The sequence below is a fragment of the Hemitrygon akajei genome, chromosome 31 (genome assembly GCF_048418815.1).
Source record: "Hemitrygon akajei chromosome 31, sHemAka1.3, whole genome shotgun sequence".
Classification (NCBI taxonomy): domain Eukaryota; kingdom Metazoa; phylum Chordata; class Chondrichthyes; order Myliobatiformes; family Dasyatidae; genus Hemitrygon; species Hemitrygon akajei.
The window spans coordinates 15,058,226-15,071,871 of record NC_133154.1 but is presented as its reverse complement, the minus strand read 5'-3'; the positions used below and the strand labels follow the sequence as shown (position 1 = coordinate 15,071,871).

Sequence of the window (13,646 nt, the reverse complement as noted above, 5' to 3'; positions counted from 1 at the left end):
TTGAAATGAACAACCTATCTAAAGTGCAACTAAGTCACTAATTAGCATCACGAAATAACATAGAAGCTCTGAAGAAAAGATATACAAATGTTATTTATATGGACATTCCCCCTTCATACAATATATGGCATGATACAGTACAGAAAGAAATGGGTTAGCCAGTTTTTAGCTATATCCAATTAAGCCAAATCTCTTGATCTTTCCACAAAACCTTACAAATATATCAGTTGTCACATTATTAGGTACACCTGCTCATTAATGTAAATATCTAATCAGCTAATAATGTGGCAGTAGCTCAATGCATAAAAGCATGCAGACATGGTCAAGAGGTTCAGTTGTTGTTCAGACCAAACATCAGAATGGGGAAAAATGTCTTTTAAGTAACGTTGACCGTGAAATGATTGTTGGTGCCAGCTGGGGTGGTTTGAGTATCTTAGAAACTGCTGATCTCCTGGGATTTTCACACACAACAGTCTCTAAAGTTTACAGAGAATGGTGTGAAAACAAATAAAATATCCAGTGAGTCGCAGTTCTATGGGGAAAAATGCCTTGTTAATGAGAGGTCAGAGGAGAATAGCCAGACTGGTTCAAGCTAAGGGGAAGGCAACAATAACTCAAGTAACCACAACAGTGATGTGCAGAAGAACATCTTTGAATGCACAACACATCAAACCTTGAACTGGATGGGCTACAGCAGCAAAAGACCATGAACATACACTCAGTGAGTCTATTTTCCTTTTTGAAATATGCTTCTTCTATTCCAGAACATATCAGCTCTGAATTGTTTATTCCTAATGTCACCTTTAGTCAAACACTTTTAGCTCGTGTTCTCTGGCCATCAATCCTCAAACCCACAGGAAATATTTTTTTAATACTTACTTCATTAAAACCAATTAAAGTATTAAACCTTTATCAAACCTCCTCTTAAAGCTCTCAGGAAATTCAACTTCTACAGAAATTGGCTAACTGAAAATAGTTATTAATTTATGTATAACTAATAAAATGTTTATGTTCCTTACCATTATCATTGGGATGCACAACGTATCGCAAACAGTCAGTAGAAACTCTGAGAAATTCTCTAAAACATTCTCATTTACAATATCAGGAGATGTGAAAGTATTTTCTTGCAATGAAGGATCCTTCTGACAATCAACTGCTAACCTACAAAAGAATAGTTTGAGCATGAAAGTATTTTCAGAAGTTCTGTAGCATTATATTGTCACAACAAAGGAAATAAACTGCAGTCTTGAAATCACAAACAGAAGAAAAAAGTAAGATAAAGGTACTTCTGTGGCAGAGAAACTCATTTTCATGCTCTGTTACATATGAAAACTGCTCTCAAAGAAAGCTTTTCAATCTGTCACAGACTTGCAATTGAGGAAAAAAAACTAATACTACCCATTTACAGCAGTTATCCAATCCCAAGGATTTTGTCTCCTATTTCTTATTTGGCATCCATTACATATGATAATAAAATAAACAAACTCCTGAACATTCCTTTTGCTGCTCTGAATTTGTACTTCTGGTCACTGCTACAGTCAAAATTTATTGCACATGAAAACCATTTGGTCCATTGGGCCCAGGCTGGCTCCCAGCAGAGCACATCCTATCAATCCTTTTCCCCCATTTCCTTTTTTTTCCCTGTAGCCGCATAACTTATTCTCTGTCACGCGTCTATCAATTCTTTTGCCACATACAAGAGGATAGCTTAAAATTAGCCAATTAACTTAATGCATGTTTTGGGATAGGGATAACACCTGATAGAAAACCAGGCTGTCACAGAAGGGTATGTAGATTTAACACAGGCAGCACTCTTGTCAGGACAGAATAAGTGCTGCTAGAGCTGTGAAAGAGCATTTCCGCCAGCTGTGGCATTGTGTGTTCCTAGGCCCACATATCTCCATTTGCATTATCAATGAACTTCCTACCATCATAAGGTCAGAAATGGAGATGGAAATAATGCATAATATTCCTGCATGCAACACGACAGAGACAACATTCAAGCATAAGTGGCAGGTAACACACGTTCCACTAAAGTGCAAGGCAATGACCATCTCCCATTAGTATTCAATAACATCATTTTCCAGCCCTCCCTCTAGCAACAATATCTTGGAGACTGTAAAAATGCCATACCACAACAGATCAGAAGCTGAGTATCCTACAAGGGACTCATGTCCTCACACCCCAATTCCTTTCCACCATCTAAAATGTAATAGTCGGAATCATGATAGGACACTCTCTACTTCTCTGGATGAATGCAACTCCAACAACTCTCAAGATGCACAATGATCATAATGTATACTATTTAGACAGTGCACTGTAGTTACTCACCTCTGGCTATTTCATAAGCACATTCTAAATGAATTTCTACCACTAAGGAGAAGGGGAAAAGGTGCATAAAAATACTGCTATGTGCAGGTTCCCTTCCAAGTCACACGTGCTCCTAATCTGGAACTATTTTACTGACCACAGGATATAAATTCAGGAGCTCCTCATCCAAACAGCACACTGAGTGTGCCATTAGCAGAAGGAACACAGCAGTTTAAGGTTGCAGTTCACCACCATAGACTCAAGGGCAATTAATGACAAGCCTTGTCAGCATTGCCCACATCAAGAAAATGAAAAAAAAGATTCCAGAAGTGGATAGACAACAGCTATGCCAAAATATAGTACTGTGCAAAAGTGTTAGGCACATATAGGTTCCTAAAACTTTTGCACAGTACTGTAGCACTGTCATGTACTACACTGTACTCTTGCTGCAAAAGAAAAAAAATACTAACATATGTGAGTGATAATAAACTGATTCTGATATGTCTCTATTGTGGACTGAAAGTAGGAAGGGGGTAGGGAAAGGAGAATCATGGTTGGAAAAGCAGGGAAGGGAGAAAGGAGGGAGTGGGAAGCACCAGAGAGACATTTTGTAATGATCAGTAAACCAATAATTTGAAATCAAATTACCTTCTCTGCCACCTGCTTCACACCCCTCTCACAACACTCTGGTCCACATTGCAAAAGTCTTAGGCACCCTAGCTATATATATGCATAAGACTTTTGCACAGTACTCTACATGGGGTTGAAGAAAATCTGAGAAAGGAAGAGGGAAGTTGAATGTGAAATAAAAGTTAAAATTTGATATTGTCAAATTTGGAGGGAAAAAATCTATTGATAAGAATTTCAGCAGCAGATAGCAAAGTGGTATTATGGAGTTATGTTACATAAACCCGTGGTATTTTCACAGTTTGCTTCTGCCTCCTTTTATCTCTCTCCAGGAATGGAAGAAATGCCTAGCCTAACCCCATGGGCATGTCCTCCTGTTCTACATTTTGCAAGTCCCGTATTCTTTTGTGTATGTTCTGTTGTGCAGTAAATGTTCTCACACTTTAACTGCAATGATTCACTCACTGACCAGAAAATTTTGTTTACAACTTCCTAAAGTACCCCAGTTTCATCCTGTCAGAGACATTCCTCTCCCTCATTCTCCTTACAGCTTTACAATTCCTTGATGAAGGGTCTCTGACTTGAAATATCAACTGTTTCTTATTCCACAGATGTGGCTTCAATGGCTGAGAGTTTCCAGCATTTTCTGTTTTTATATTTCCAGCATCTGAAGTTGTGGTTTTGATTTTCAACTACATATGTGCTGGTAGGTGATTTTTGAGATGCAACAGATATACAGAGTCTGAAACTCAACTCGGGGTCAAACACTATATTAAGGTTGCAAACAATTTGAAATAAACAAGATAGAAAATACTGGACATATTCAACATACCTGGGAACATTAATAGAAATAGAAAAAAAACAACATTGACATTTCAGATGAACACCATTTACATCTTTGACCTGAAATGTTAAATCTTCATACAAATGCAAATTTTCTGCTTTTATTTTAGATTTACATCGTCATTAAACTTGAAAGGGTGCAAAAAATCAAAAGATTATTACTGAGACTATATGTTTTGATTTATACAGAAAGGCTGAATGGTCAAAGACTTTTTTCCTGGAGTGTAGGAGACTGAGGGGCAAGGCATTGTTGGAAGTTCCTTATTTCCTACCTCCCCTCCCTCCACTTCCCAAATGAAGCTTTTACACAATTCCACCTGCTGCACCCCTCTTAGCTTTTAGTCCTGTTCTATAGTTCTCCTATTCTGTCTTTAACTAACCCCATTCTGCCTTACATATTCAGCCAAAGTTCAAATATTTCTTAACTCAGCTTAACTCACATTTCATGGTGCCATGTCAGGACAACCAGATTAAAAACTTTGTACAATATACGTAACCTGATTCATTAAATATACTTCTTAATGTGACTACTTTTGATCCTATTTTTAGGCTAAAATTGCCCATTTTATTTCTAACACGATCAAAACATAGATCTGTAAAATAATTGCTTATCATTCATATAAGATCAATATTCATTAAGCAGTTATGAGTAATATCAGATAATTTAACAACATATTCAATATGGAAATATCCTTGGTCATCACATTTATACTATGAAGAATTTTTATGAGGTACCTGCAAGCACTAAGAAAGGCCTCTAAGGTGCTCAACAACAATTGTCCTTGTCTTGAAAAGTTTCTGTTTTGTTCTTTTTGTACATACTGATTCTAAAAAAAGAAACAGTAACTAGTGATTAAAAATTGAACATAAGAATATACATTTAAAAAAATTACTTTACTGATCCCCTTGAAGCGAAAAAGACTAGCTGAAAACTGCTGACTCTAAGTAGATACAGAAAATCATTAATTATGCACGGCTGATTATCAACTTTTGCATCAAAATAAATCTGGTCTTGAATAATTAGGAGAACATTGAACAACTATAGCTCTTGCCAAAATTTTCCATAGCAGAATGTGGCATGAAGCACCATCTGCAGCTCCATCAGAATGTGGTATGTTACAAAGGCAGCTTCCATCATTAATGCAAATACTTCAACACAAAATGTGAATAAAAAGTAAAAATGGAACACATGACTAAATTAATGTTTGCACACTTTGATTCAATTATCCCTGTAATCCCAAACTACTGCAACTGAAGATTACTCTTGGACTTTATTTCCTACATTTGCTATCTAATGAGACCACCAGCTCTTACATGAAATGTGTTTACTTGGAGACATGTATGTTTTCAAAGTGATCACATATAATGTAAACTGTAAAAATGTTCCTGAACTGGCTGTATATCCTGCAGCATTCCTTTTCTCACTCTTACCTGGAAGCGTGACTTATTCTAGAACTGAATTGGATTGACTTTATTACTTACATCCTTCATATACATGGGTAAAAATCTTTATGTTATGCCTCCGTCTAAACGAGCAATTACAGTAATTTATAATAAATATTAGGTACCACAGGATAGTCAATATAACAGAGAAATACAGTTGTGTCAGAGCATGAATTATGCAGTCTGATGGTCTGGTGGAAGAAGCTGTCCTGGAGCCTGCTGGTCCTGGCTTTCATGCTGTGGTACCATTTCCCGGATGGCAGCAGCTAGAATAGTTTGTGGTTGGGGTAACTCGGGTCCCCAATGATCCTTCTGGCCCTCGTTACACACCTGTCTTTGTAAATGTCCTGAATAGTGGGAGGTGCACTTCTACAGGTGTGCTGGGCTGTCCGCACCATTCTCTGCAGTCCTGCGACTGAGGGAAGTACAGTTCCCATACCAGGCAGTGATGCAGCCAGTCGGGATGCTCTCAATCGTGCTCCTATAGAAAGTTCTTAGAATTTGGGAGGCCATACCAAACTTCTTCAACTGTCTGAGGTGAAAAAGGCGCTGTTGTGCCTTTTTCACCCCACAGCCAGTATATACAGACCGCATGAGATCCTCAGTGATGTTTATGCCGAGTAACTTAAAGCTCTTCACCCTCTCAACCCCAGATCTATTGATGTCTATAGGGGTTAACCTGTCTCCATTCCTCCCGTAGTCCACAATCAGCTCCTTTGTTTTTGCGACATTGAGGGAGAGGTTGTTGTCTTGACAGCACTGTGTCAGGATGAAGACTTCTTCTCTGTAGGCTGTCTCATTATTATTTGAGATTTTGACACTGACCGACAATCTGACAGAAAGTCCAGGATACAGCTACACAAGGCAGGATGAAGGCCGAGGTCTCTGAGCTTCTTGTCGAGCCTGAAGGGAATTATGGTGTTGATTGCATAACTGTAGTCCAAGAACAGCATTCTCACATAAGCATTCCCTCTTCTCCAGGTGTCTAAGTATGGTGCGTAGAGCTGTGACTATTGCGTCATCTGTCGATCAGTTGTGTTGGTAGGCGAATTATAGGGGGTACAGTGTTGGCGGCAGCATGCTGCAGATGTAGCCCTTGACCAGCCTCTCAAAGCATTTGCTTATTATTGAGGTGAGTGTGACAGGGCGCCAGTTCAGACACGTTGAAGCAGGAGAGCACTCTACACTGGGAGAGGGAGAGATTAAAAATGTCTGTAAACGCACCTGCCAGTTGTGCCGTGCACATCCTGAGTACTCGTCCTGGGATGCCATCTGGTCCCGCAACCTTGCAACTGTCAACCTGTTGGAAACACCTGCATACTTCAGCCTCAGAGACGACCAAGCTGCCGGCCACATCATCTTCAGGTCTCCTCAGGGGCTCAGTATTGGCAACATTGAATTGAGTGTAAAAAAAGATTTAGCTCATCTGGGAGAGAGGCATTAATGTTGGAAACTCCACTGCATTTAGCTTTGTAGTCTGCGATGGTGTGCAGGCCTTACCATAAGCTGCGTGTGTTGTTGGTGGAAAATAGAGTCTGAATTTTGTCTCTGTATTGTTGTTTCACTGCCTCAATGACTTTGCACAGATCGTAGCTGCATTTCTTGATTCTTGCTGATTACTGGCAGTGTAAAGTCTGTCTCGCATGGTAAGTGCTGCTCACACGGAACTGATGATCTAGACTTTCTGGTTTGGAAAGACCCTGACCGATTTCTGGGGGACAACATCCTCGATGCACTTCCAGATTAAACTCATGACCCCTTCTGTGAACTCCGAGACATCCTCATCATGGAAGACATTCCAGTCAAAGTCATCAAAGCAGTCCTGCAGCATGGAGGCCGAATGGTCGGACCAATAGTTTTAACTATGGCTGCCTCTTGTTTCAGCTTCTGCCTGTACTTTGGAGTACAGGCAAAATGGAGGAGTGATCTGATTTTCAAAATGGAAAGGAGGGCAGAAGAGCGCTTTGTAGGCATTGTGGAAGGGAGAGTAGCAGTGGTCGACTGTGCTTTCTCCCTATGTGCTCACCTGGATGTGTTGGCAAAACTTTGGAGACTTTAGTCAGCGATGCTGTATTAAAGTCACTGACGATGATGAAGGCAGCCTCCAGGTGTGCAGTTTCCAGGGTGATGATGGTCTCGTACAGTTCCTTGAGAGCCAGGTCAGTATCAGCCTGTGGAGGAATATACACAGCTGTGATAGTAACAGCCGTGAACTCCCTAGACAGCTAGGAATGTCTACACAGCAGCACCAGGTACTCCAGGTCCGGGGAACAAAAAGATTTGAGGGCATTTCGAGGGGGGTGGGTTGCACCAGGTATTAGTAACCATGAAGTATACCCCACCTCCTTTACTCTTCCCAGAGAGGTTTTTACATCTGTCAGCCTGGTACAAGGAGAACCCAGAGGGCTCGACGGCATGACCCAGTATCTCTTCCATCAATCAGGTCTCCACAAAATGCTGCATTCCTTTGTTTCTTGCTGGTAGGAGACTCTGGCTTTCAGTTCGCACAGCCTATTGTCCAGGGACTGTACATTAGCTAGGAATATGCTAGGGAGCTGCGGCCAATCAGCACGCCGTCTCAACCTTAGCAGGATGCCGGCCCTTCTCCCTTACCTCTGACGCCTTCTGGGGTAGCGGCGGTGTAGTTGGTGAGTCTCCCATTGATCTCACAAGCAGGGGATCCCAGGGTAGAAAAGGCGGCACATAGTGGGTAAATGCCACCTTCCCGATGTTCAACAGAGTCAGTCTATTGTATCTGATGTGACTATCAGCTACTTGAACAAGAAATGCAACAGAAATTGCAGAAATTAAAAGTACACTGTAAAGTTGGAACGGAGCTTGCAACATGGCTGCCATCTTGAAACGTGCTGGGGTCTGAAATTTCTGTTTATTTTATGTTAGATAAGTATCCAAGATCATGACAATCCTTAGAAACAGAAAGCTTCCACATATCATCAACAATTTTAACTCCATTCTTGTATCCCCTTCCAAGAGATTTCAACAGCATACTCTTCCATAATGAATGCTGATACAAAACACTCACTTAGTCATAGTTCATTGGCCCATTTAGTCCATACCAAACTATTAATCTGCCTAGTCCCATCAACCTGCATCCAGACCATAACCCTCCCATCCATGTACTTATCTAAATTTCTCTTAAATGTTGAAATTGAACACTCATCCACCACTTCTGGCAGCTTGTTCCACACTCTCACCATCCTCTGTGTGAAGAAGCTCCCTTTAATGTTCCCCTTAAATATTTCATCTTTTATTCTTAATCCATGATCTCTAGTCAGTCTCCAACACACTCAGTGGAAAAAGCCTGCTTGCATTTACCTGATCTATACCCTTCATAATTTTGTATAACTCTGTCAAGTCTCCCCTTATTTTTCTACGCTCTTGGGCATAAAGTACTAATGTATTCAACCTTTCCCTATAACTCAGGTCCTCAAGTCCTGGCAACATCCTTGTGTATGTTTTCTATATTCTTTCAATCTTATCAACATCTTTCCTGTAGGTAGGTAGGTGACCAAAATTGCACACAATACTCCAGATTAGGCCTCACCAAAGTTTTATACAATTTCAACATCCCAATTCCTATACTCAAAACTTTGATTTATGAAGGCCATATGCCAAAAGCTTTATGACCTTAATCTACCTGTGACACCATTTTCAAGGAATTATGTAGCTGTATTCTCAGATCCCCCCATTCTACCACACTCCAACAGTGCCTTACACTCACCATGTTAAGACCTACCCTGGATTGTCCACCTCACACTTGTCTGCATTAAATTTCACCTGCCATTTTCCCAGCTGGTCCAACTCCCACTGCAAGCTTTGTTAGTCTCCCTTGATGTCCATTACACCCTGAATCTTGGTGTCATCTGTGAATTTGTTGATCCTGTTTGCCATATTAATATCCAGATCATAGTTATACACGACAAACAACAATGGATCCAGCGCCAATCCTTGCAGTACACCACTAGTCACAGGACTCGTTTGTGAGGCAACCATCTACTACCACTCTCTGGTTTCTTCCAAGAAGCCAATGTCTAAACTAATTTACTACCTCATCTGAATGCCAAGCAACAAAAAAATTCTTGACCAACCTCCCATATAGGACTTTGTCAAAGGCCTTGCTAAAGCCCATGTAGACAACATCGATGCACAAAGCCATGTTGACTATCCTTAATTAGTCCCTGTCTATCCAAATGTGGGTAAGATGCTGGAGTCAATTATAAAAGATGAAATTGTGGCACATTCAGATAGCAGTAACAGAATCGGTCCAAGTCAGCATGGATTTACGAAGGGGAAATCATGCTTGACAAATCTTCTGGAATTTTTTTGAGGATGTAACTAGGAAAATGGACAAGGGAGAGCCAGTGGGTATAGTGTACCTGGACTTTAAGAAAGCCTTTGATAAGGTCCCACATAGGAGATTAGTGGGCAAAATTAGAGCACATGGTATTGGGGGTAGGGTACTGACATGGATAGTAAATTGGTTAGCAGATAGGAAACAGAGTAGAGATTAACGGGTCCCTTTCAGAATGGCAGGCAGTGACTAGTGGGGTACTGCAATGCTGGGTGCTGGGACCGCAGCTATTTACAATATACATTAGTGATTTAGATGAAGGGATCAAAAGTAACATTAGCAAATTTGCAGATGACACAAAGCTGGGTGGCAGTGTGAAATATGAGGAGGATGTTAGGAGAATGCAGGGTGACTTGGACAGGTTGGGTGAGTGGGCAGATGCAGTTTAATGTGGATAAATGTGAGGTTATCCACTTTGGTGGCAAGAACAGGAAGGCAGATTACTATCTGAATGGTGTCAAGTTAGGAAAAGGGGAAATACAATGAGATCTGGGTGTCCTTGTTCATCAGTCACTGAAAGTAAGCATGCAGGTACAGCAGGCAGTGAAGAAAGCTAATGGCATGTTGGCCTTCATAACAAGGGGAGTTGAGTATAGGAGCAAAAAGGTCCTTCTGCAGTTGTACAGGGTCCTTGTGAGACCCCACCTGGAGTATTGTGTGCAGTTTTGGTCTCCAAATTTGAGGAAGGACATTCTTGCTATTGAGGGAGTGCAGCGTAGGTTCACAAGGTTAATTCCCAGAATGGCGGGACTGTCATATGTTGAAAGATTGGAGCGACTGGGCTTGTATACACTGGAATTTAGAAGGATGAGAGGGGATCTGATTGAAACATATAAGATTATTAAGGGATTGGACACGCCAGAGGCAGGAAACAGAGGCCACAGTTTAAGAATAAGGGGTAGGCCTTTTAGAATGGAGTTGAGGAAAAACTTTTTCACCCAGAGAGTTGTGGATCTGTGGAATGCTCTGTCTCAGAAGGCAGTGGAGGCCAATTCTCTGATACTTTCAAGAGAGAGTTAGATAGAACTCTTAAAGATAGCGAAGTCAAGGGATATGGGAAGAAGTCAGGAATGGGGTACTGATTGTGGATGATCAGCCATGATCACAGTGAATGGCGGTGCTGGCTCGAAGGGCCAAATGGCCTACTCCTGCACCTATTGTCAAATATTAATACTGATGTCAGACTCACTGGCCTATAAACTCCTGTCTTATTCTTAGACTTCCTTAAACAACGGAACAAAATTAGCAAGCCTTCAATCCTCTGGCACCTCACCTGTGGCTAAGGACATTGAAAACATCTCTGCTAGGAGGGAACACATTGTCAGGCTCTGGGAATTTACCTACCTAATTTGCCTCAAGATGGCAAACACCTTCTCCTCTGTAATCTGTATACAATCCATGGGCTCACTGCTGCCTCTATAGACTATGCAAACAATGCATTTAATGACTCCCTCATCTCTTTTGGTTCCATGCATAGATGACCATTCTGATTTTCCAGAGGACTAACTTTGTCCTTTGTTATTCTTTTGCTCTTAATATATCTGTAGAAGCCCTGTGATTCTCCTTGACTTCGTCTGCTAGAGCAACCTCATGCCTTTTTTTAAACTCTCTTGATTTCCTTCTAAAGTGTTCTCATGTATTTCTTATACTGAAATACCTAATTTGCTCCTTTCTGCCTATACCTGCCATGTACGACCTTCTTTTCCTTAACCGGGGCCTCAATATGTCTCAGACACCAAGGTTCCCTAAACCTGTTAACCTTGTCTCTTATTCTGTCAGAAACATGTGATCTTTACTCTCAAAATTTCATTTTTGAAGGCTTGCCATTTACCAAGTACACCTTTGCCAGAAAACAAGTCACAATCCATAGTGGCCAGATCATTTCTGATATCATCAAAATTGGCCTTTCTCCAATTTAAAATCTTAATCTGAGGACCAGACCTATCCTTCTCCATAATTATCTTAAAAGTAAAGGCATTATAATTATTAGATGTAAAGTGCTCCCCTACGCAATGTTCTGTCACCTGCCCTGTCTCATTTCCCAATAGGAGCTAGTATTGCACTCTCTCTAGGAGGAACCTCTAAATACTGATTGAAGAAACTGTCCTGAACACATTTGACAAACTATCCCATTCAGCCCTTTAACAATATGGGAGTCCTAGTCTATATGTAGGAAGTTAAAAACATCTGTACCACATCCTTATGTTTCTTGCAAATCTGCAATCTCTGTACAAATTTTCTCTTCTAAATCCTGCAGACTGCTGGGTGGTCTATAATATAATCCCATTAATGTGGTCATTCCTTTCTTATTCCTTAGTTCCACCCATATAGCCCCAGTGGACGAGCTTTCCAGTCTGTCCTGACTGAGCATTACCTTGACATTTTCCCCAACTAGTAATGCCACCACTCCCCTTTTAATCTTTCCCCTCTATCACTTTTTAAAGCAACAGAACCCTGAACATTGAACTGTCAGTCCTGCCCTCCTGCAATCAAGTTTCACTAATGGTTACTATGCTATTCTACATGCTGATAAATGCCCTAAGCTCATCCACCTTTCCTACAATACTCTATGCATTGAAATATACACAACTCAGAACCTTAGTCTCACCAGATTCCTGACTCTGTATATTGGCTTACCACCTTTCCCCACAACCACTCCACTATCGGCTCTGGTTCCTATCTCCTTGCAAATCTACTTTAAACCCCCACATGCAGTATTAGCAAATCTCCTGCAAGGATATTAGTTCCCCTCCAGTTCAGGTATAAATCATCCCTTTTTTACAGGTCCCATCTTCCCTGGAAGAGAGCCCAATGATCCAAAAATCTGAAGCCCTCCATCCTGCACCATCTCCTTAGCTACATGTTAAACTGTATGGTCTTCCTATTTCTGGCCTCACTAACACATGGCATGGGTAGCAATCCTGAGATATCAACCCTTGAGTTCTTGCCCTTTAACATCACACCCAACTCCCTGAACTCACTCTGCAGCACCTTGTCATCCTTCCTACCCATGTCATTAGTGCCGACATGGACTACAACCTTGGCTGGTCACCCTTCTATTTAAGAATGTTGTGGACTCAATCTGAGATGTTCCTGACCCTGGCACTGGGAGGCAACATATCATCCAGGAATCTTGTTCTCATCCACCAACCTCCTATCTGTTCCTCTAACTAATGAATCCTCTATCACTACAACTCGCTTCTTCTCCCCACTTCCCTTCTGAGCCACGGAGCCAGACTCCGTCAGAGACCTGACTGCTGTGACTTTCCTCTGCTAGGTCATCCCCTTCCCCACTATTTCTGTCCAAAGTTGTATACCTGTTGTTGAGGGGAATAGCCACAGAGGTACTCTGCACTAGCAGATTATTCCCTTTGCCCCTCCTGGTGGTCATCCAGTTACATGCGTCCAGCACTTGGGGTGTAACTACCTACTTGTATGTCCTGTCAACTGACCGCTCAGGCTCCTAAATGATCCAGAGTTCATCCAGTTCCAGCTCCAATACCTTAACATGGTCTGAAAGAAGCTGCAGCTAGATGCATGCACTTCTTGCAGCTGTGTTTGTCAGAGGTATTGGAGATCTCTGTGCCTTCCTAGATCTTGCAAGAAGAACATTCCACTATCCTGCCTGGCATCCCCACTGCTCTAACTTTGAGGCCCTCCGTTGGTTGGGGTCGACCATGGATATTTTGTCCCATGCAGTACGTTCCCCATTCTCCATGCAGCTGATGGATACAAAGGAATTTCAGAGACCAAAACAGTTTGTCATCAGTGGCATTGTGAAGTTGCCAGTTAGCATTGAACTCAACGTAGGACCGCCTAAGGGACTCCAGCTCTGGATTTTTCCTCAGGGTTTACTCCCGAAGCCTTCCCCATGAGTGGGTATAGCCACAAGGCAGCAGAGGTTTGAGGTCAGAATTTTCCTTCTCCTAGATGAGCTGCGAACCACAGCTGACAAACTCCATCTGCCTGAAACGACCATTTTAAGGCACCAGTAACCCACCTTTGCCCCTTCTTTTGTTAGTAGAAATGGTTCTACCAGACTTAGTAGCTA

The 13,646-nt window shown here is 41.6% G+C and overlaps 1 protein-coding gene across 1 annotated transcript in view; it reads right to left on the bottom strand.

The window, feature by feature from the left end:
• The window catches only part of LOC140719000 (meiosis inhibitor protein 1), a 156,048-nt gene that overhangs the window by 31,190 nt on the left and 111,212 nt on the right, over positions 1-13,646 (bottom strand). Inside the window, exons 15-16 of the mRNA XM_073033308.1 lie at positions 4,516-4,607; positions 1,020-1,161 (exon numbers count right to left, since the gene is read on the bottom strand). Of these exons, the coding sequence (XP_072889409.1) occupies positions 1,020-1,161; positions 4,516-4,607 (234 nt within the window). The remainder of the gene's footprint in view (positions 1-1,019; positions 1,162-4,515; positions 4,608-13,646) is intronic.